This window comes from Zonotrichia leucophrys, chromosome 1, assembly GCF_028769735.1.
Source record: "Zonotrichia leucophrys gambelii isolate GWCS_2022_RI chromosome 1, RI_Zleu_2.0, whole genome shotgun sequence".
Taxonomy (NCBI): domain Eukaryota; kingdom Metazoa; phylum Chordata; class Aves; order Passeriformes; family Passerellidae; genus Zonotrichia; species Zonotrichia leucophrys.
In genome coordinates, this window is record NC_088169.1 from 15371069 (window position 1) to 15395565 (window position 24497).

A 24497-nucleotide genomic window follows, 5' to 3' on the forward strand; every position below is an offset into this window, starting at 1 on the left:
ATAAAATTGGTGGCAAGAACAGGTCAAAAACCCCAAAACAACCCAAAACAATAAAAACATCCTGAACATCCCCCCTTCTCTCTTTCAGAGAAACAAAAATCTTATCCTTTAACATTTTCATCTGTGACACTGTAGCCATAGACGTCTTTGAACCACTAATACAACAGTGTTTGCTACCTTTCTGATACCCTGCACTTCTATAACAAGAACACTTTGTGGCTTACTGAGTGGCCCACTGAATTATTTTTCATTGTAAGCCAAGAGGATTTTGTGACCTAGATCCTGTTTACACTTGTTAAGCCCAAGCTGTTTGCTCATGGCTCATACCAGCAGAAGCACTGAGAGGAAGACAAACTGTGTAGACGGGTTTGCTCTTCTCCATTTAGAGAAAGTAGTCAAGCCTTTACTTTATCTGCATGAAAAGGGAGGTAAGAGGAGAGGGGGACTTGGAGACCAGAATTGTGGCAGTCAGTGAAACCAAAGTCAGTCAAACCATAAGCAGTGGGCTTATGGTTTATCTCACATAGGGAAAATAATGCTCAAGCATGAAAGCGTTCTGGACTTACAAGAGTTTGATGTGCCTCTGGTGATCCTGACAAGCTGCTGCAGGGCTAGAGGACACAGAGAAAGAATTTCCCTTGTGTTACAGCCTAGAATACCAGGCTGCAACTATATAAATTCTAATGACATTGTCCTAACTTCTGGAAAAAGAAAAAAAAAATGCTGAAGTCTGAGGAATCTGTTTGGTACAACACACAGCCCTGACATACAAGTCAGTTTGTCCTCCAGGCAAATTGCTGGCTGATCCTGGAAATCAGTTTGGGTTTAGACATCTTTGACAAATGCGTATTTTGGTTTATCTTTTAGCACAGGAAGGTGGTTGAAACAGTGAGTGCAATAGGAAGAAATGGTATTCAGTCTAACCCAGAAAGCCATGAGCTATCCAACTTACTGAAGGCCAGTGGTTCCCCATCAGAGGTGAAGACACAGTATAACTGTGGACACTCTGAATGACTGTGGTACCTCACAGGATGGCAAAGCAAATTCACCGTCCCAGGGCACCTGGAGCTCCCAAGGGGACAGAAATCACAATCCAATCCAATCCACGTGGAGCTACAATCCTGTAGGATTGTCCCAAAATATACTAGGATGTCTCATTTATTTTCAATATTGCTTTTGCATTGCCAACCTCAACTCTGCTTATTTCCAAACAAACAGAAAAATTGTCCAAATACAAAAAAAGGGAAATTCCAATTTAAAAACCCCAGCATTTATCATGATTACATCAGTAAATCAGTAGGTTAGTAAGAATTTTTACATGGTAGGAACATACAAATGGTCTCTCCTGGTAGTAGCTCAACACACTGAAAGCCTTGCTGTAACTACCACCTTGTGCTGTACAAGTTCAGATTTCATTTTTATGTACAGAATGAAAAAGTCTTCAGACCTCTCTGGTTGAAAAGAAAGCCTTCAGAACATGGCCTAAAAGTATGGTACACGTACACAGCATTTTGCATAGGAATTTAGAGATCTCAACTGCTCAAGTCAATCTGGTCACATGCAAGCAATCAGCTCGTGCAGCTCTCTGCTTCAAGGGCAGCCACCCAGAGGGCCACATGCAGGCTCCTTGGACACAAAACCACAGGCAACTCCATCAAGTATTTCTCAAGTGGATGCTTTGGAGATCAGCGGTATCACTGGTTTAATTCTCTGCCAAGGAGTAGAGATTCTCCTGCTGCAGTTCCTTCTGGCAGGCTGGCCAGGGCAAGTGGGATTGCTGAAACAGCAATAAAACTAAAACATTTTCAGGTCTAAAGAATTGAATACTTAGCCCATGGGAAAAGCCTGACAGAGAAAGTTTGGAAGTTACATATTAAAACTGGAACAACCTAAAAATGTCACACAAATGACTCTGCATCAATCTTAATCCACAATGACAGACACAAAAGCTATAATTCAATATATTTTGGAGTACTATTTCTCAAACATTTTGAATGCACCACCCTCCCTCAGGTTCATTACTCTTTACAGAGCCTTCTCTAAACTGCTGCTTGGCTGCAGAACAGGAAAGCAACAGTCTTTACTCACAGCAGCTGGGAAAAAGGAAATCCCTGGCAGCACTGACCAGCAGCAGACAGGGCCCCTCCCTTCAGTAGCTGTTCTGCCCCTGCTTGGCTCTGCCCGGTGGTCCCCACCTCCCTCTTGCCAACAGGACCCGTTGCTGCTTTTTGCACTCCCAGTCCTGAAGAAACTGGGAGGGTGTTCCAGTGAATCAGCATATTCTTTTCGATTTTTCTATCTAAACAATGAATGTAATCAATATGTAATATACACCATCTAAAATTATTTTAAATGTTTAAATGTCAAAACTCTTTGAACCTTTCATTAACACCCTTGAAAGCTGCAATAGAAGTCTGAGAAACATTGCTCCAAAAAAAGACATACAATTTTTCAAAATATAAGCAAAGCTAATACAAAATTTTAGATTTCATTATCTTTATACAGTATTTGCATCAATAAGCAGATTTTACTACCAATATATTTTTCATATTGAATCAAAATTACAGCAATACATTGAACAAAATGTTTCCAATAAATTTTTTATAATAACAATCATGACATGAAATAATGAGACACTGTAACTAATTCAGAGTTCATTTTAACAGTGCTACAAAGAATGCCCAGTTTCCATGCAGTTAAAAGACAACTAAGTAATTTAAAAACAAACAATTGAGTGTTTTATTCAAATTTAATAATTAAAAAGGATAGGATCATTAGTTCTAGTCATAAATGATGAAAACAGTATAGCATTGTGTCTAGATGAATGGAGGCAATATAATCAAATAAGAAAATATACTGAATAAAAATAATAAAAGCATCATTTTCTTTCAAACAAAGGGCTTCTTATTGTTGCCTTTGCTTCTTAGGAAAATGAAAAGCTCAATGTGTAACAGTGGAAATATGATGCACATCTAATCCAAAACAAACTCTGTTAGAAAAACTACAGATACTGAGCTGCTGGTGGCTTTTAAAACAGTACAATTTAATCAAATACAAAACAGTACAGCAAACTATAAAGATATACAAAAGGTGACATTTAAAAAGGCTTGGTGAAGGAGGGGTCAGAAGATTTTTTTCCAAGTCAACACAGCAGATGTGGCTGGCAGCTGGACCTGCCCCATCCTCAGTGCAGGAGGAAGAGCCTTCTCCCTGACACCAGCAGGTGCATTCCACATTAACTGGAGCATGGCACAGGCTGCTCTGGCACTCCTTTTCTGTACTGAAATAACTGGATGAAGAGTCTTCCACGCTGTAATAAAGTCCATTTTCTTTTGAGTAATTAACAAAGACTTTTCCAGAAGACAAAGGAGGACTTTGCAGCTAGGTTCTTGCTAGTGTGCTGCCAGCAACTTACACAAAATTTCATGTGCTCTGAGAATCTTCTCTATTGAACTTTCCCCCTTTATTCCAACAGCACTTGAAGGAGCCTTCCTTTGAAACCTCCCCAGAACAACACAAAGTGGAAAGGAGAAATAAAACAGACAATCTAGAGCAGAGGAAATTTATTTTGGTTAGGTTTTGAACCAGACAAAAATTTAGAGAGTTCAAAGATAAAATCACCTCTATATCAAACAAGGAAAATGAAAAAAAAAAAAAAAAAAAAAACACAAGGGTTGAAGTTAATTGGTTTGTTCACTATATTCAGGAGCAGTCAGAAATACAAATATTGCAAACTGCAATATCATTCCAGGTTCTCACACAATGGATCAGCCTATCAAAAAAAGTAACTGAAAGGCAAATTTAGTAAGGTTTGTCTTGCAGGCATAGCACCTTAACATTTATGGTACAATACCATACTAATAAATACTTTCAACTTTGCGAAAGGCACCCACTAAATTCCCCAAGACCACAGCTGTCTAATTCAACTGTTGAAAAAGCAGTAACAAACAACACAGGCTGAAAAATCCCTTGACTTCACAAATTTGGACATGATTCTAAAATGCATCATGGGAGAACCTTGATTACCAGTAAGAGGTTGGATACTGATGGATATTAAAACAGACAATCAACTCACTGAAAACACAAAAAAAAATCCCCAATCAACCAAACAGCATTTTCTTTAATCAGGACACAAGGGGGGAAAAAAAGGAGGGGTTTTTTCTGTACTGATTGACCTTAGAGCTGGAATTAGTGCGCTTACAAACTCATTATGTAATGGTGCATGGTATAGCCAAAGGCTAATTGTATTATTTTACTGCACATCAAACCATTCAGTTTCAGGATGGCTATACCAGATGCATAATTCTTCTTTCTTTCTCTCTCCTAACCTTTCATATTTATTCTAAGGATAAGAAAATTTATGAAAAGAATAAATATAAGTGTTTCTGCTAAAAAGGAAAAAAACTTCACCAAGAATTAAGAATTAATCAATAATTACGTAGCCTGAATTTAACTCCTAGTTCATGGCAAGACTGCAATGCAAAGGCAGAGCTGTTCAAAGGAAACAGCTAAAAATTCTAAGAAGCATTTATGCCAATTAAAAACCAGTTAACATCTGAATGATCTAAAAGCATTTTCCACACTTGGAGACTGTGAATGTTTGGCTGGCATATGGCTAACCTAGATCACTAACAGTGGGCAGTAAGCTCTTAAATTATAAACTGATAATGAAATGTTTAACTCCTAGGACACCCTGTCACCCATGCACAAACCAGCTCCATGCACTGGTGGTACCTGCACACTGCCTGAGCTGGGACACCCATCGAGCACTTTCCCAGCCCACAGGGATATTTGTTATCTCTCCATTAAGCTTAGTTTGTCATGCAGCTGCAAATGGTAAACTTCATGTTCTTAAACGCAACTGCAGACTGAACAAGCTGAATGTCATTTACCAATAATGCCTCCACATTATTCACTTTAAGCCAAAATTAAGTTTCAGAGGTTCGCAATTAAAACATCACATTGTAAATGGTAATGTAAATGAGTCTTCTAATTTAATACACTGAAAACCTTACCTTCTACACCTATGGCATAAGCTATTAAATGTATTGATTGGTGGGATGCATACAAAAAAATCCAGTCTGATTTTGTGTCATCCTCCTTACATTAGGGCTCACTTCCACCTTCCCCCCTCATTCATCACAATATGATTAGGCTGTGACACCACGTTTTTCCTGTGTTCACTCTATTTGCAGACACAAAAAAACCACAGCAGTTTTTTTGCTGATCCTATTTCCCATTTTGTCAGAATTTCACTCTATAATCTTTATCTCACTCTATAATCTTTTGAATATTTTACACCTCAACAGAATTATTACTAAATCACAATTTCCTTATAGCTTGTGTCTGCTGAATAATACATTTAGTTCAAGTAACTTAACTCTGGGATGACAGCACATGTGTAACATTCTCAAACATTTCAAGACATCCTGATAAGGGAAAATAAGTTAGCATAACCTCCCCTGCTTGCAAAGTTGATGTTGAGCAATGCTTTCCTTTACGTTTTTCTGGTATTTGCTATCACTTTCCTTCCTCTCCTCTCACATTACATCCCAAGCTTTATTAAAGAACAGCTCCTTTATGTGAATCAGGAACATAAGAAATTTCAGAACTGTCATAGCATCAAATTGCAATTGTTACACTTAAGAGTTTTTCTGAAGAATTTTTTTTCCAGGCAATTAGTTAAATATAATTTCTTCATATTTTAACAGCTATAAATTTACACCGCACTCAGACTTCTTTTGATGCTTGTTATTGATAAAATATACAGTACTGATATCACACTTAGGCTACACTTGAACTTCAATATCAGCTGACTTCAACATCTGTTCAACTCTGATCTGCATAAATCAACAACATAAATTTCCACATTATGCATCCTCTGAAGTTTGCACTTCACCCTGGAGCTTTGTCCACACTCCACCTACTTAAGGAAACTCTTGTTTCTCACACTAAAATTATACATTGAAACAGACACACATATGCCCACTGCACACATAAGTGCTGAATGAGGTTCTGGCCTTTTCCTGGTGTCATGTTTGATAAAATCAGAATAATATCATCATGATACCAGAACTCTATCTGCAATGTTTAACAGTATCTCTATTTGTGCTCTATTTAGCCTTGAAAATATTCATATTTTTCATGCAAACAGCAAGAACTGATCTTCCCACCCCAATACTCCCATTGCCCCACATTCCCCAAATCTGTAAGATTACAGAAAATCACCATCTAGGGTCAATGTCATCCAGTAAAGAAAATCCACATTCAAAGCAGCTGTCCAGACTCCCTTTATCATCAAAGGCAGAGAAAGAGGCATGTGCAGGGGCAAATTCACTGTATCCTAAAGGCAGATCAGCTAAAAACAGGCCAAGATGAATGGATCAGTAATTACTAATGCACATCTGCTGGCCAAAGGGAGTTTAAACGAGAAACCTGAATGACATGTAGATATTTACATAGCAGATCTAAAAGTTAGATCAGCTGTGTAAGACCCAAGTACCTGTCAGAAACTTTTGATGTGGGATCTGCAGTGTAATTATCCTGGTAATAAATGATCAAGTGAAGCAAAATGGAGTATTTAGGAGCCTGGTCCAATTCACCTGAAGAAATACCAAACTCACCCATACTCAGGATTTAGACTGAAAACATCTGACTCCATTTAAAGCAGTGATGTGAATTTTAAATTTGTATTTATATTCTCACTAAAGCTATGGAAAAAGCCTTCAAATGCAGACATTCATACACTCATTTCATGCATCCAGATTTGCACTTTTATCTCCAGATACTAATTTCTGGTTGAAAGTTTTTGTCACATGTGCATTCAGCTGTTTATATCTGAAAGGCCAAAAACCTCAATTATTTAAAATCTTAGTTTCAAATACTCTAATACATTTTACCATTATATAAGTATTTATACACACACACACACATATATACACACACACATGAAAGAAGTTCTTCATGGCATTAGTTTTTAATGTATCTCCTAATATTTCAAATGGCACAAGACCACAGATAATGGCAGGGGCATTTCCATATCTCATTTTCCATTGTTCAAACTTTGCAGACGTCTTTTCTCTTTCATATGTACTTAATTTTTAATTAGAACTTTTAGTGTGGTTATAAAAAATGTCCCAAAGAATGCACTCTATGCAAACAAAATAAATTTCTAAAGAGTATTCTGTTTGAATTGAATGGAAAAAAGGATTATTTGTTGGTTGCATCAGTTAGTTACATGCCTTCATCAGTCTGAACATAACTTTTATTTCCTAGAGTAATCAATCACAGTGACATTTTATCCTAGAGTTAAACATGAAAGCTTTAATGAAATTCTTCCGCAGCTTTCAGCACGTTGCAGGTTTACTAAAATTATGTGCCCAGCCAGACATCCTGTGCTATGCCTCCTTACGTGCAAGCCTTCAGTCTCAAACACAACTCTGACACAAATACAGCTTTGCTTACATGAGGAAATTTTGATTGTCAAGTGATTTATTGAATACAATCACCTTATAAATTTTCCTATAACTCTACCAGTGAGAACTCAAACATTTTTATCCCCTCTTTTCTGAGGTTATGCTGTACTGAGATCTTCACAAGAAATCAAACTAAAATTCATCATTTGTGAAGTATTGTTTGTCTCTCCTTAGCTAGAAAAGATTATCTACTTTTCTGCATTGTAGAACACTGGGATGGTTATTTTTTAACTTTGAAAAGTTCTAACAGGTTTAATTTCAATTAAGCCTATGAGAACAAATCACATAGAAATAATTTCAGAAACAATTTTTCAAAGTATACAAGAGTAAATCTATATGCTGCTGAGGATGAAGCACAATAAAGCATCATTGAGATAATCTGTAGTTAAAATGATGGTGTATGACTTATGATTAAGCTTCATTACCTGCAGAGCAAGGGGCTTCCATCTCATATTTTTCAGTAAAGCTGGTGCTGAGGTAAGCATGCTCTGAGGTCGCTTTTTCAAAGTTAAGATAACACCACTCGGATCCTCTCGTAGTGCATTCACCAAATTTTTCAACTGCCACCCCACCTGGTAACCAGTAAAATCATTACAATAAAATTGAGGTACATTATTCAATATGTAATGTTCCCTTTTTAAATAAGATTAGTAAATAACATAAAGGAGTGTATATATATCATAAAGGAGATTTAACTCTAGAAATGTCGAAACTTAATTACTGCATAAAAATTACATAAACTAAAATAATTACTATAATGCATTAAGATGTATATGCATCATGTCAGGTTTTAGAATTAATAAACTACTGTTATTTCACTGAAAAATGCACAATTAAATTAAGGTGTTTTCAAATTCAGCTCTGGTACACAGACTTTAGAGACTAGAAAGTTAAAAAGCCCTGGCTTTTGCATTGACAGTTCATTTCAAAACTGAGCATTTTGTCCTTTGTGGTTCCTATTCAAACGTCACTAACCACATGTAGTCATACATTACAACTCCTAGCAGCTTATGCAGGCACTAACCAGCTCAGGAAAACCTACTCTTCACACTGCTATAAAAATGAAGCCAGAATCACAAGGCCTGTTTTTAAACAGTGCTTCTTTCATGATGATTTCAGAAACAAATACAGTAAATCAATGACAGAAATGTAGTCCAGTCACTACACATTAGCCCAAAATAAAATTTTCCTAATTTAATTACAGCATTTTGAAATATTTTAAAATTAAAACCTTGATTAAAATGGAAAGCAACAAGTTTCTATTTATAAATGCAAGGAGTCTGAATAATTTATTTTGCACTTTAAAGTATTTTAAATACTAAAAAAGTACTTAAAATACTAAAACATTTTAATTTATGAAAATGGTTTTAAAGTCTGAATATGGCCTGATTACAAGGTACCTAAATTGCAAAATGCTTTAGGACAGTAAAAGTATGCTTTTTCAAGTTGTTACCTAGACTGGCAATACACAGAATCATACATCCCTTCAAAATTTTGGCCAGAAAGTGATTATTTCTGTAAATTTGACAGCTTTTCTACCTCTTTTTGCTCTGTCCCCCACCCCTGCCCTGCTAAACAAACAAGTAAATTTCCCTGATTTGTAAATGATCACAGTTGTGGCTATTTTCCTTCTTTCACAATTTGTACAAGAACACTGTCAAGAAGAAAATTATCTAGCTGAGAAGAGGAAAAACAAAGATCTAGAACTTGGAAGTGATAAGGTTATTTTCTATTTGAATAATACATTGAAAAATCCCATTAGCAGTGTGAACAAAGAGCACAGATGTTCCTTATCACTGGTATAGTGCAACATGACACAAACATATGTTACCTATGCCTAAGCAAGATAATCACATGTAGATTCTTGCTACTTATTTTGTACCTTATTCCCTATTACAACAAGCATTGGTGTACCACTTATTTTGATTAGTATCACTTCTTTTAAGAACTGCTTCTCCCCAACAAACTACTTGAGCCAACACTGATTTTACCAACAACCCTGAATCACAGACATGGCTCAAATCCCATCACCCTTTCTCCAGCTCCTGTGAACCTACCTGTCCTGTTTCCACCACAGCAAAGCCCAATATATCCAGGATGCACTTCTACAGTAGGATTATTGTATGCAAAGAAAAAGGGTATTGATAACATGCCTATTTATAAATATTTTTCAGCTCTCACAGAAAACTTCTAAACATGCTGAAATCCTTATTTTTACTCCCATGTACTAGGCATACGGCTATTATACTTCAAACAAAATGAAATATTAAATTAACCAATTCCCTCTCAATTCCCACATCCCACTGAAGTTTATCATTGCGTTTCAACAACATTTAAACAAAATATCTTCAAGCCTAAGTTTTGTGTGTAAGGACACTGCAATCTTATAAAAAAAACCCCCTTGCTATTTACAATACTGTTTTCTTATTTTAGAGACTCCAACCACTGCTTAGAAGCAATATATTCCCCACAGATACATCATGTCACTGTGGGCATATGTGAGCTTTTATTTGCTATCCAAAAGAAGGAATCACTGGCCTGCAGTTCATGTAAGCTATCTGTGTACCTAAGGTACTGTACACTGTAATTCCCTAATGCAACAACTGAAGAGGGATTGGTGGAGCAGGATCCTGCTGAACAAAGCAGCACAGGGAGCTTTGAGGAGAACATGACCTGACCTCAGTTATGGAGTCAGGATGTAAAGTTCTTCCCAATTAAGTTGGTAGTACACTGCATGTGAAAACTGTACTTTAAAGCCAGTGTTTCTCACTGAAATAGCCAGAGGAATATAAATAAAATTGGGGCTTTTTGGCTATGCTAGTGTCATGGTTTGACCAGGAAGGAGTGGGAATTCTGGGAAGCTGTGGTCAAACCAATGAAGGTTTTGGGTTTGAGACTGGCGTCCGGTGTGGCCAGTGGGGTTTGGACACACCTCCGAGAATACACAGGGGTTAAAAGCAGGGCACTGCCCTGGCACTTCCTCTTTTGGACATCGTCGGGCGAGGAGTTCAGATCTCTCTCCCCCGCCCGGCCCGCTGCTGCTGGGCGGGGGAGGGGCCAGCCATGCCGTAGGCCTGGGGCCTGGACAGAGGTGGGGGTTGAGGGGGCTTCGAGGATGGAAGGGTGGGGGAGCCCCAAGAGACATCGGGCAGCCAGCCCCCCCCCCCCAGGAGAGCAGCCAGCCAGGAGGAGAAGGAGGAAGACTGCCCGGCCGGAGCGGCAGCGTGTGGGCAGCGTGCGTGGGAGTCGCTCCGGGACCGACAGCAGAGACTGAAAACTTTTAACCCTTTCTTGCATGACTGGGGCCTTACAAAAATGCTAATCCTCCTCGAAGCTGAATAAGAAGGGAGATGAGAGATGAGATGACTTGGCCCGGAGATTGTGGAGATGATTGGATGGGGAGAGATGATTTGGAGTGGCCTTTTGGCTGGACTTTTTCTTGTAGCCATGGACTCAGTTGTTCCTGTGACACAGACTGCATTTAGGGGGAGGCAGTGCCTCAAAACCAGGAGGGTTCATTCGTGAGGACCCCCCGGCCCCAGGGGGTTGGAAAAATATGGGGGGGACAGTTGTCCCAAAAGCAGAGACTGTGCCTTTTTGGAGTGAGACAAGGCATCCTTGAAAGACCACCCTAAAAGCAGCTCTGGTCCATGTCTCGGTGGTGAGAGCACTGAGCATGGAAGGAACATGTCACAAGCGGCAAAAGGACTTTTTTTTTTCCCGGGCGGTGCCGAAGTGACAGGGAAGCACACGAGGTTCTCAGTGTGTTTCCACGAGAAGCCTATGGAACGAGAAAGACTCCTTTCCTCTTCATGAACTGAAGTTTGAGTATACTAAAGTGTCGTGCCGAGCTGGGCAGTTGGTATTTTTTGGGAGAATGTATCGGATTGGGAAAGTCAGGGAGTGGGGAGGAGGAAAGTTTTTTTTTTGTAAGGTTTTCAATTTCTTTTTTTTCTTTCCCTATTTTTTCCTGTAGTTTTAGGTAATAAAGTGTTCTTTATGTTTAAGTTGGAGCCTGTTTTGCTTATTCCTGGTCACATCTCACAGCAGACACCAGGGTGAGGCATTTTCATGGGGGCACTGGCTCTGTGCCAGGCTCAAACCATGACAGCTAGCATTTTAAAAATAATTTTAAATGCACTTTCATACTTTGCAGAGATAAACTGCCTCGTGTATTTGAAATATGCATTACATTGCAATAAATGGGAGATTATCTAGTCTCTTCATAAGAGTTTGGGGGGGATTAAAGAAAAAAATAGCTTCAAAGCAATAAATCTGATGTATTTAATTTAGAAGCTCATGAATAAAAACAATTTAATTTTTCACAGTGAAATTCTGAGTTTACTATAAATTTCAAATGAAGTTCATCCTCTGCTTTTATCTAGTTCCCTGGCAAACGTTTTCTTGCTGTCCAGACAGGCCTTGATGACTCCTCATAATCAGAACAAAAAGAACTAAATTGGCCTAAGAGGAACAAGTCACATAAAAGGTAGTCAACAATCAATTGAAAGAAATCAATGCCCACATAGGAGGCCTGGTTTTCAGCTCCAACATAGTTCAGATACTCTCAAAATTCATTCTGACACAGACAAAACAGTTTTTTTTGAGGAGGTCAGGCTGCAAAGTGGAAAAAGCGGGGACTATATCAGGAACTGAAAACCCTTTTTCAGAATTCCACTTCAGTGACAAGTAACCTACCCTTTAACTACAATTTGGTTTTACTCTCTCTAACATCTCCTTTCTCATTACCACAGTTAAAAATTTGCAATTTCTAATAATCAAATTTTTTGGGCAGAATTTTTTAAGCTCCTATCATAACCTTGCCCATGTACTGCAAAAAAAGGACAGTAACAAGAAAGTTTCAACCCTGGTTTGAAAATTCAATATATATGTAAGAGGACTGTATTAGCAGACTACTTCACTTATAGTAAAATAACCTGAGCAATTAATTTTGAGAACAGTGCACTATGCTGACCAGGTGGCCATTTTTATGGGGCAAGGAAGATACTGCTGTTTGTTTTAACATAAATTGTTAAAATTAAAATTATACATTGTTAAACTAGTGCCACCTGGAAGCAGCAGCCAGGAGAGGTGTGTGATAGCAGCCCAAGCCCAGCGCTGGCTTTTGCTGCCCACGCCTGAATCCCTGTGCAGCTCATGGCCACCAGGACAGCCACTGGTGCCCCGAGGGTCTGGGTGAGATTAGAGCAGCAACATTAGAGCAGCTCTGCTGGAGGAGTCTGCCAGGGCAGGGAGGGACACAAGAGGTGACCCACACCTATGGACTGGTGGCCCAAGGCCAGATCCACAGTGTTGCTGGGGTGGCACGGGCAGGGGCACCACACTCCCAAAGCAGAGGGAACCCTGCACAGAGACACAGCCTGCGCACAGGGTGCCTACAGCACCGGCATCAGGCCACCTCCACATTTCTCATTCATTCCACCACGGCATGCCCAGGGACTGTGGCCAGGCTGGGAAGCCTCACAGGGTGCTCCAGAGTCACTGAGGACACCCAGGTTCCTTCAGCAGGGCAAGAGAGGCACACGGGAGGGAGCCCTGCACAGCCCTGACACATCCTCCTCCTCTCCTTGCCAAGCACCCACTAACCCAAATCACAGGCAGCTTTAGCAAAGGGTGCTGTTACAAGTCCCCATCCATCACCTGGAAAAAAACATGCTTCTGAGCAAGCTGAGATACCTTTAAAAGATCTCTATGCTTCTTTGGCTTTCAGCAAGTCCATCTGGATGACACTATTACAACAGCCTGAAATTAAACTTTTATTTTGAATTTCTATTCTAAATTGTCAAGAATTTCACTTCTAAATAATTAAAAGCTGTTCTTAAATAGGTTTTTCCCCCCAAATTAATCTATTACCCCCTTATGACAAGATTAGAAGATTGGCAATAATCTTGCTTTTTCTGGAAGTAACCACAACCATTCATTTAATCTTTTTGTCACTCAGCTGCACTCATGACAGTATTCCCATAGTCCTGTGCTCATTCATGAGTACTGCTGTATGTTATGATCCAGAAAGGAGATCTGTAAAGTATTTGAGCAGGAAGCTCAAATACAATTGGATGGCCCTGCACTAACTATTTTTAGGATGCTATGAAATAACCTACAGTCTGAAAAATCTATGTCTTGTATCCCCAGAGAACAGCTACATCATTTAAAAGCAGTGTGCAAACCCAATACACAGTGCAACTACAGCATTGAGAGGGTGGGATAACAGACAAATGGTAAAGAGAACAGAGTTCTTATTTTTACAGGAATAATTCTATTCTAAGGGTGACCCATGAAAGTTACTGAAAGCTTTCTGCATCCATGAAAACAAAACTGGTTTTTTTCCCCATTACTTTAATTATTTCCTAACTTGCAGATTTTGAAAAGGCAAAAGTAGTAATATCTTTACACTTTTGAAGGAAAAATAATACCTTGCTGCTAAATATAATCTGCTAAGCCATCTCCTATTTTCTAACTATGGGAATATGCAAAATCCACTCTAGTGTCTAATTTTAAAAAGTTGGTGGACTGAGAAGATAACCAAAATTATTTTTCTTTCAATGCTGCCTGTAATTAGTTGCATGCACCCAGAGTACTTTGACTGATCAACATTTCAGGCTTCAACTTTTCAGCTAAAAAACCTGAACAATTTCTAGGAGCAAAAATGCATTCCCCTCAAAAAATAGGTTTTTTTAAGATTTCCATATCAAACACTATCTTGCATTTAATGAAAAAAAAAATCATGCATAAGAAAAAAATCCCCAACACTGCACTTCAAATAACAAATATCAAACATGGCACGTTGTTAAGCAACTCAGAATCTGACAAGAAATTCAACAGCATCATGCTGTTAAATTACCAAACCGATTTCCATGAACATTGGCCCGGAACAAGGTCAGTCAGCTACTAGCCCCATGAAACAAATGTTAGTAGCAAGTATCTTCTTCCCTTTCCTTTGCTGCAGATGCCTGAAAAGGTGAAAAATTAATGGAAAGCCATAGGTCTTCTGTCTCCAGAAAACATAACTAGTGAGGAAACCACAAAAGGATATTTACAGCATGGATCTCATCACAGAGATGAAAGCTGTGTCTGTATGCAGTAGGGCAGGCAGTGTCAGGAGAGCAGGAGATGTTTTATCAGGGATTTATCCAGGTTCTTAAGCTAGCATGATAATAGCATCCCACTTGCATAATGGTTTTCTCCTAAAGAGGAGAGGTTAATAATATTGTGATTGCATAGGCTGCAATTCAAATTAAAGAGTATCTTGGCTACATTATTTAAATCAATGCAATTCTAATTCAATGTTAAAAGTCAGTTCTGTGCATCCTAAAAATGTCACTGATCATACTGCACTGTATCATTGCCCAAAGTCACAACAATACAGTTTGTATGTAAAGTACATTGAAAAAAGTCATTTCTCTTACTTGAATAATTCCTGATACTTCACTAAATCTTCTGCTTACTACCATCAAGCCATGAAATAAGTATCTTTAAATTCATTTTTGGCTATGTACACTAAAGATCACAATTAAGAGACTTTCCCAAGAATAAACTAAGTTAGGATCTAAATTGAGAGTTGAGTGCAGAAATCACCACCTCTCATTAAGCTGCCCTAAATGCATTTCCTTGTCAGAACATGTATCTGACCCAGAGCTTAACTTCCACAAGTACAGCAAAGTACCACCATAATTCAACAAACTTGAAAATATTAGTAACATGACTACAGAGCACCTCAGCATAGGAGGCAACCATCTGTATTATCCATGAGGGAACTAAAATTTGATTTATCCAGAAACAGAGAATCAGTTTTGTACTAAAGCTTGGACACTGTTTAATAGCAGTGCTTACCTTTCATTTTGTACTGATACAATCAACCTTCAGCTCAGAGCTACCCCACTGCTTTTGAGTCATTGCTAGTACAACATCCTAGAACAAATAAATGAGCATATTTGTTGGAAGAGTAGACTCCAACTTTATGGGTTTGGTTATATATTTTACAGACATAAAGGTCAGTTACTAGGTACAATTTCTGAGGAAGAAGGGTCTCATTTCCCCATTTTAGGGTATGGCTCTAAAAAATGGGGTTGGTTCCAGCTCAGATTTGGTGCACCTCTGAAATTCAAAGCATTTTCCTTCACTTGGGTACCTGCAGTGACTGGCTGTCTGCAGTGTGGCAATTATAAGGCATCTCTCTCTTCAACCAGGAGCACAGATAACCAGAAAAGACAGCTACTGGCAATTTGGAAGGTTTTTACTCAACTCTCCGTCTAGTTTCAGAACATGGATCTCAGCACTTTCTATCTTCAGAAGGACTAAACTCAGTCAAATATTTTCAAATACTAGAAAGGTGTTTCAAGCACCAAGATGTGCATAACTTCCATGGGGGCAAAGCACTGTGCTGATGGGACTATGCAAACACAAACCCCAATGATACAACAGACAAGAAAACATTAGCTCCTTGCACTGGCATATGGGCAATGAAGGCTCTGGTCCCAATTCCCACACACCTCTTTTTTATGTAATATAAATGCAATACAAACTAACACACGGTGCAGAGAACAGGGTCTGGGAGCCCTGCTGTGATGAGCAGGCCCTACCCCTTTCTTCAGCAAGGACACAGAAATTAAACTCTTATGAACAAAGGTGCTGCCACCAGAGTCCCTGCTTGGCCTCATTTCCAAGGGCTTCCAAGGAACATATGGAGAGCCCAGGTGCCTATTCATTTCAGCAGGGCTTCTGCCAAAGGACAGTATCTCCTACAAAGAGGCATTTCAGCATCCTTGGGTGGCCTCTGGTGAATGCTAAGAAATCTCAAGTGCCATCTAAACAGGCACAAAGAGCTAGCGGCAGGAGCTGGCGGCTGGGGCAGCATTTAGGCAGACTGGGTCACACCCTGCTTTCCCACAGATTAAGCTGCAGTATGGATGAGGATGGGTTCCCTCTTCCTCAGGAGAGAGGAAGAGCCAAGTTCTTCACATTTCACGTGGCATAAGGAATGTGCTCTTCAGAAGTGACCCTGCAGTATTAACCCCCAGCCACATTTGCCTTACAGGAACTCATTTTTGTAGCCCTGTGCTTAATCTCACCATGGAAATTTGACTTGTATGTGTGTACATTGCACAGTCTCATCCCCAAATGCTTGTCCTGGAATTACAACAACAAACATATGGAAACATACATGCATACACATATGCATATTTCTTTCAATTAGATTTACATCATCAAAACTCATTATTTTAGAATGATTCCAGTGAGTCAGTAATTCCAACAGTCTTTGACCTCCCCCAGATTTTCAGTGTATAAATAAACTACTTGAGATCCCCAGCTCAAGTGCTGTTACCCTTGAAGCAGATGTTTCTCGAGACTGAATTCATATAGTGAAAATAAATTAAGACATTACATAGAAATTGTCAAAAAAGCCCAAAATTAAGGACATTAATGACCAAGCAAACTGAAAAAAAATATCCAAATAGAAAATAAGCCTGTAAGCAAACTTAGTCTGCATCACATACCTGGGAGGGAGGACAGAGATATCGAGTTAAAAGAATTTGTCTTAAAAATGCAGGAATTATTTAGTCATGATAGAGTTTTGCTTTTTTTTTTCATTTTATTTCCATTAAAATTATCAAATATAGACTATGTACTCTGTTCAAGCCACTGAGTTGTTTGAATCCATTACTGACTTTTTAAAAATAAAAATTAACGTGCTCACAGTAAATCATAGAATTTCCCTTGCTTTATTTTTTCCTCCCATGGGAGCACGGATTTGCTTTTCTTACTGTTTTGATCAATTTTTACAACAACTATCACTGTCTTACACTTCCTCACAGTTAGCTCCTAATTTCACCAGAATAAGACAACAGATTATGCAACAGAACATCAGGCCGGCACCCGAAGATCAGCTGTGTCATGTACACACAGCTGCTCCCTGCACAAAGCACAGAAGCAGTCAAAATTATTCCATCCTAACTCATATATGGTCCAGGCTGTGCACAACTGTAATGGCTGTTGTGTTAATATGCACAACATTGAAGACATCTCTCCTTAAGCTTTCATCATCTTTTCTACAGTGTACTTCAATTTTCAGCAACCTCAGTTAAAAGGAAATTATTAGCAGCAGAATAATACCTGCCTTCCTTTCCAAATACACACACCTGAACATACACTAATAGTAAGCCTTTTTAACCTCTTCCTAGGAGACAAAAAGAAGTACATAATCTGTATTCTATACTACAGGCATCAAAAATGGTAACAATACAAAACTCTAATTCTACTTAATATCTGCTACCTGGCATAAAAAATTTAATTATATATTCTGAAACAATTTTAACTGCAGAATTTACAGTATTCTCACTATAGAGAACATACTGTCAAAATTTTAATTTAAACTGCTTACAAATACAAATTGTACCTAGATTTATAGCCAGCAGCAACTACTGAGAATATGAAAATAATTTTTATCAGTAATATATGCAAACCATTTTGGCAGTATATTGTCTTTCAATATTTATGTTGAAAATATTAATACCATTTATAGCACCACTTAAAGGGTTTTTTTTTCCTATGGAAATGCTATCATGTGGAGGAAAAAACAAACCAGAAAAAAACCCTCTAGAATAAAACTATTAAAATACATCATCTTCCAGTGTGTTCTGTGCAGAAAGATGAATTTATCAATTAGGTCACAAAAACACTCTACAGAACACTGCAGCAGTTTTTAGCAAACACATCCTCAGGAGTATAGTCTTAAGTATAGCTTGTATAAAAATACCAGACTTGGATATGGACTCAGAAACGTGGCTATTGCCAGTGGTGACACTATGAAGGCCCACTAGTGACACTCAGAAAAAGTCAATTGGTGTCTGCAGAGGATTTCTTACCACAATTACACTGCTTTTAAAAGATACTTTGGTGCCTAAAAGTCAGCCCAGGTGTGTATTCCTAAACAACAGCTGCACAGAGCAATCTAAGTCCTCAACTACTGAAGAATATTTTCCCCCAAAGAAAAATAATTTAAGAACTCAGTATGAATTTTGTCTGCTGATTGTTGTCCCTGTATGTTCATATAATCACACAAGTAAAGTACCAGGGCTCAATAGCAGTAGAGTTGTCCATTCTGGGGTACAGTCAGGACAGAATAAAAGAAATCTGGTTTTGACTGAGCTGTAGGACAGCAAATGGCATTTGGTGAGCAAGACCACAATCAGCTGGCAGGGAATACCTCTAGAAATACAATGTATGGGTACTGAAGCCATGTCCCAGTCATATGTGATGAAGACCATCTCTTGTTGCACCAACTTCTTCTTGAAAGAACCTCCTGAAAGGACTTGAACAGCAACATCAGCCTTTCAGTGCTTGACTGCTCACAGCTCCATCAGTTCCACACCAATCCCACGGATGAGGTTTACCATGCCCAGCACATATTCTAGAGCACCAAACTGCAGCAGAGGGTCAGGACCAGGTGCTCTGGAGCACAGAACCAAGAGCACACTGGATGTGAGATGCCAGTGCCCAGGCTACAGGACCAAATCTGCCACAAAGTATGGACCCCTTATCCTGGTAAACTACAAAGAGTTTAGAACAGAGCCCTACGGAACTAGGTTACTTCCATAAAGACTTCCATGAACGTCTCGGGATAGCCCTATAAAGGTTATAAATGTAAATCCCACCTTTAAAATGAAATATTTTTGTTAACATTTACCAAACTTCCATAAACAGAAAAAGTCCAAGGATTCAGGAAGTATTAAATGCATGATTTGGGAGCTGTTCCTCTATCTCCTCCTCCATAGAACCCCATGCATGACAGCAATAGAAGGAAATTGAACAAAAAGCTTATTTCCATCAACTTTTATAAACTTGTTGGGGGTTTTTTTGTTCAAGTCAAGCCTCAAAAGAAAATAAGAGTACTGTTTTAAATAAAAATGTTGTGAATGGAAGCTGTAGAAGGTGTCAAACACCTTATGTTAAAAGCTTAGACTGACCTGGCTGTCCCCTCCCTTCTACTGTTGATGCTTTAAGTTTTAGCTTTCAAATTTTCCAGATTCTGTACTGCATTAGTACATAACTCTGACCTTCATATAAAGTGTTAGCAGGTTCTCTTTACAGTTTAGTTAGACAAAACAATCCTTTTCCAGCCAAGAACCAAGGACAGCATCACAGCTTCAGGCCCAAAAAGTAAAAACAGCAGTGAATTGAAGAGAGCAGTCTGGGAGGATGGGACTTCATAACCTGAAGCTGTAATTGGACAATTAACCCCAATATGTAAATGGACCAAAACTTACAAAAGTGTGAAAACACCTGACCCATCATTCATCTTGGGTGTAGACTTGGCCAGGCTCTCATACTGCCCAAGGTGTGTCCTTTGAAGGCCTTTCAATAAACACCTACTTTATTCCTGTAACACTGTCTAGCCTCTGTTCCAGGTAGCTTCTCAGGGCATCATTGTTCCAGCCCACTTCCCCACTAAGCCTCTTTAGAAACACAGCCTCATTAAAAGCCAAGCTAACAAGGCCATAAATGAAATACCTGTGCTAACAAAAGCCTAGCGGGATCTGAAATAGTGAAGAAAAAACAAATATTTGTAACACAATTTTTCTACTTAGAGGTGTTTTGTTCGGTTGTCCCCCCAGAATAAGAAGCCATCTACTGCAAACTCCATTCTGGGTGCATACACTCTAGAGATTCACTTGGATCCCAAGTCCAGAATTTTTTATGAGCTGGAATTTACCATCTTCCAAAAAATCTTAAGACATTCTGCAGAAGTCAAACTTTCCTCACAAATTATACAGTAAAACTTAAAAATGTGTTCTTTCATTTTCCTAAACAAAGATTTAATTTAGGTTGAGTATCTAGAAAGGCATCATATCCTTAAATGCATATCCTTACAACAAGGCAAGGTATGATCTCGTAAATGTATCTGTCATGTTTCAGAGCAATTTTAGCAAAATCTCCTTTAAGTTTTTGTACTGTAAATATAAAAAGAGTTCCTGTACGTATATTATGTGGACTTGGTTTGGCACACTGGAGTTTCCACAGTAAGCAAAATGCTGTATAAAAGCTAAGTGTTATCTACTACAAGTTGCCAAGATACCAATTCCAGCTTATAGGTGTTAAATACACTAAACCTACCAGCTTCTACATGCAACAGATTGACAATTGACCATAGTCACCTATTATTTCCCCATCACCAATATTTACATAAATTCTGATGAGTTTTAGCCAACAAACACAAATTTTGGGAATCCACAACTCTATCACGTCATATCAAACATGTATTCAATCCGTAAGTCATATCATAATGGTATTCAAAGTATAGGCATATGCCAAATATGCCTCCAAAATAAAAAAAATATTACACAAGAACAGACTGTTAATTAAAAATCCTATACCATCCTGAGTCTGTACATCCCCGTTGTCTGCTTGCAGTATTTTTTCTACTGTTTTATCACTGATAACAGCAACCAGGAAGAATATTGTGGAAAGTACTAATTCATTTAAGCAGTAATATAGCCTTCTCCACTTTTAGTTGCTTAAAGAAAGGACTATCCTGAGCCAAAATAAGCTCTTGAATTATATATGGGCAGAAACATGAGTACTGCAATGAATCAATTTGCAGTGCAAATTCTGAAATATCCAAATGAGGAAGGTGTTTTTCCTTGTTTGTTTACATTGGAAATATTTTAGACACGCAGGCTTTTAGACAAGATAAAGGATGGAATTTGCAGGGAAGTTTAGAAGACATTGTCTAAATCCTTTGAATCTTAAAAGAAGAGTCACAGAACCACAGAATCATTTGGGTTGGAAGGGACCTTAAAGATCACCTAGTGTCAAACCCTCTGCCATGGGCACAGACATCCCTACAAAGCTCTGTCCAACCTGGCCTTGAACATTTCCAGGGATGGGGCATCTACTGCTTCTCTGGGTAACTTTTTCCAGTCCTTTACACGCCTCCCAGCAAAGAATTTCTTCCTAACACCGAATATAAACTTATATTAAACTAATATAAAGGCTCTCGTAAAAAGTCTCTCTCCAGCTCTCTTGCAGCCCCTTTAGTTACTGGAGGGTGCTACACAATCTCCTCAAAGCCTTTTCTTCTCTAGGCTGACAACCCCAACTCTTTCAGTCTGTTCTCACAGGAGAGGTGTTCCAGCCCTGGGATCATCTTTGTGATGTCCTCTGGACTTGATCTAACAGGCCCAGGACTTTCTCATATTGGAGGGAGTTATAACCCTTAGTTACAGAGCTACTGAAGAACAGATCTGTCCTGTAAAGCAAAACTGACACAGAAGACCCACATAGCTATTCAACCTCAAGAAATCACTATTTAAAGGACAATTTTCTGAACATTAACTTTTCACTGACTTTAAGCCTAATATTTTTTTTTAATTTAGAAGATTCCAATAGTCCAAACATCCTGCCAGCAACAAGTGGAATAATCCTGTTATGCATGTTTTATATTGAACAGCAAACAATCAAAATAATCACTTTAAATTCTTTGATTTCACTGCCAAATGATATACTACAAAGATTAAGCATCACTAAAAGCAGAGGCTGTCAATAGATAACTTAAAACTATTTGACCAGTACTAGGACATGCATAATGATAAATCAGTATAAATCACTTAATCATTCTCCTACTTTGTCATGCTGCTTATTTGAAAGACAGTAGACTTTCTGAAAAAGCAGCCTTTTCATAGTTATTACAATATGACCCTTGTAAAAAGTATTATCTAACAAGTTGGATTTTTAAACCAATTGTATGGAACTTCTCTTCCTCATATTTGTATTTGCTCTCTGAAATATAAAGTACACAAGACAGACATTAATTTCAATTTGACAGATAAATACACTGAAATAACTGAAGAAAATTTTTTCAAAAGGGGACTATAACTCTAAAAGACATTAAAGTTAATTTTTGTTTTTTACATTTTGAGTCCTCATCTACAAGACATAAGCTTAATAACAGCTACATGTGAATAACACTTCCTTATAGCTTCAGAATTAGATATTTTTAAAAATAAGATATTTAAAAAAATTAATCAGTTATTTCTATGGTCAGTACTAGTGATATAAGTATTATGAGTTACATATGATATGTATGATATGTACATATGATATATATGATAAGTTACAGGGAGCAAGTTGTCCTGTATCTGCTGCTAGTGAGTAGTACATCAAGTGTGAAAAAATCAATAACCAGTAGAACCAAAATATACTATTTTCAGAATTATTTATCTCCTGAGCAAGAGTCAGTGTAAGGAATAATACCTCTTCCCAGAAAAATAGATTTCTAGAACTGGACAGTAAATTCCTCATGACAGGGGCTGGAGTACAAAAGGATTTTCTTAGATTCTTATCAAATTCTGCAGAATCTACAGAAAAAAATAAATATTTGGGCTTTATAAAATTGAAGAGTGAATGCAGTGTAGTTTTGCAAAGGTAACATGAGAGGCACTATCAGATTTCTAAGAAAATCCTAGTTGACTTTCACTGTGGAAAATTAACACTAGAACACAAGAAAATTATTTGTATACATTGTTTACAATATCAACGATGATAACTATTTCAATTATATTGTTGATACAACAAAGAAAAGCAAAGTAAATGTGTGGTTTAGTCTATTGCTATATATATTCACCATTTAAACTAAGTTTGTCTCAGCTCTCTATGGTCCCTTCTACCTAAAAGTACAATTATTTCTCTCTGTGCCTCTGAAAATACTTCACTTATACAAAAGCCAAGACACTCAAATCCTACATTAAATATTCCATCCATGCAGGTAAGAAAGCTTATCTTAAGGATAGTCAAAACATTACTGGTAGTGTTAGGGTTAAGAATCTGATCTTTCCATCAAATAAATGCAGCGTAGATGTGCTAAGAAAACTAGAATAAATACCGAGCCAACGGGAAATTTTCAAGTTAACAAGGCAACTTTACAGCACCATCAGAAATTTTTGGGAAAAACAGCTAGCTAGTACTGAATGTTTAATGATGTGCTTCTTCAGATGTGTATACATTTTAATAGCCAAAATAGTAATGCTCTAAAATGTTTTTCAAATTAAATTGATGTCATAACCTCCCTCAGTGCAGAACACCAGATAAATTAGTCATCAACTGTACATGAAAACTAATCATAGGATACAACACTTAGAAAGAAGCTGTATGGCCAAAACAATATTAGAATTCACCCTGACCTGCTTGGATTTATCAAATTACATTGCATAGCTCCAAAGATAGCTTCTCATCTCTTAAGGTCCACATATGTATAGTTTATTTGATTTCAGACTTAACTGGAAGGTATAGTGAAATATTACCCTAATCTGTGCAGAGGAGCTGACGTGATGTACAATGGCCTAAAGCTGGAAGTGGAGTCCCATGTGGAATGACAAAACACAACTTTTAACAAATGGCTGCTGCACTAATACCATATATTGAATTTCACTACTCTCAAGAAACTTCATCCTTTGGAAAAAGAATAGCTACCTCCTATATTGTAAGTCCACCTTTTCTCTCAGAAAGCCTTACCTCAGAAAAGGTAAATTAATTTTAACAGTTCACTAATCCTAAATAAAATCACCAGGCACTAACAAGTATCTGTTCCCACAAAGGGCAATTTGCGTAGTATTAGTTTTCTTGACTATCATATCTGAAAGGTCTGTTTAATTTTAAATTCCAAGTTTAAAACTTCTCTTTACATTAGGTCAACCACCCTATGTACCCCTATGGGAATTTCACATGCTTGTCTTCTTAAAAATCACATTCTACACCTTCCAGTGTATTTGAAAAGTAGTAAGTTTTCCAGCCTCCAGGAAGCATTTTTGATGTGAAACCCATATGGGCACAGTATTTCCAACTCCTTGCATCCATTCAACCCAAAATTTCCATTACACTTAAACCAACTTGTGCATGGGCAAGCAGAAAACAGCCTAAGAGATCTCCCAAGCCATAGATATTTAGCCTAACTTGGTATCTCCAGTAATGCTCAGATGATCAGTGTTTAGCTAAAGACTTAAGAACTAT

The 24497-nt window shown here is 38.0% G+C and overlaps 1 protein-coding gene across 7 annotated transcripts in view; it reads right to left on the reverse strand.

The window, feature by feature from the left end:
- Nucleotides 1-24497, reverse strand: part of CNKSR2 (connector enhancer of kinase suppressor of Ras 2) — a 209482-nt gene that overhangs the window by 87833 nt on the left and 97152 nt on the right. For 5 of the 7 annotated variants that reach the window (XM_064707352.1, XM_064707344.1, XM_064707394.1 and 2 more), the window contains one exon: nt 7901-8047. The exons of the other annotated variants lie outside the window; for them this stretch is intronic. In XM_064707352.1, the coding sequence (XP_064563422.1) occupies nt 7901-8047 (147 nt within the window). The remainder of the gene's footprint in view (nt 1-7900; nt 8048-24497) is intronic. 7 annotated transcript variants of the gene reach the window in all.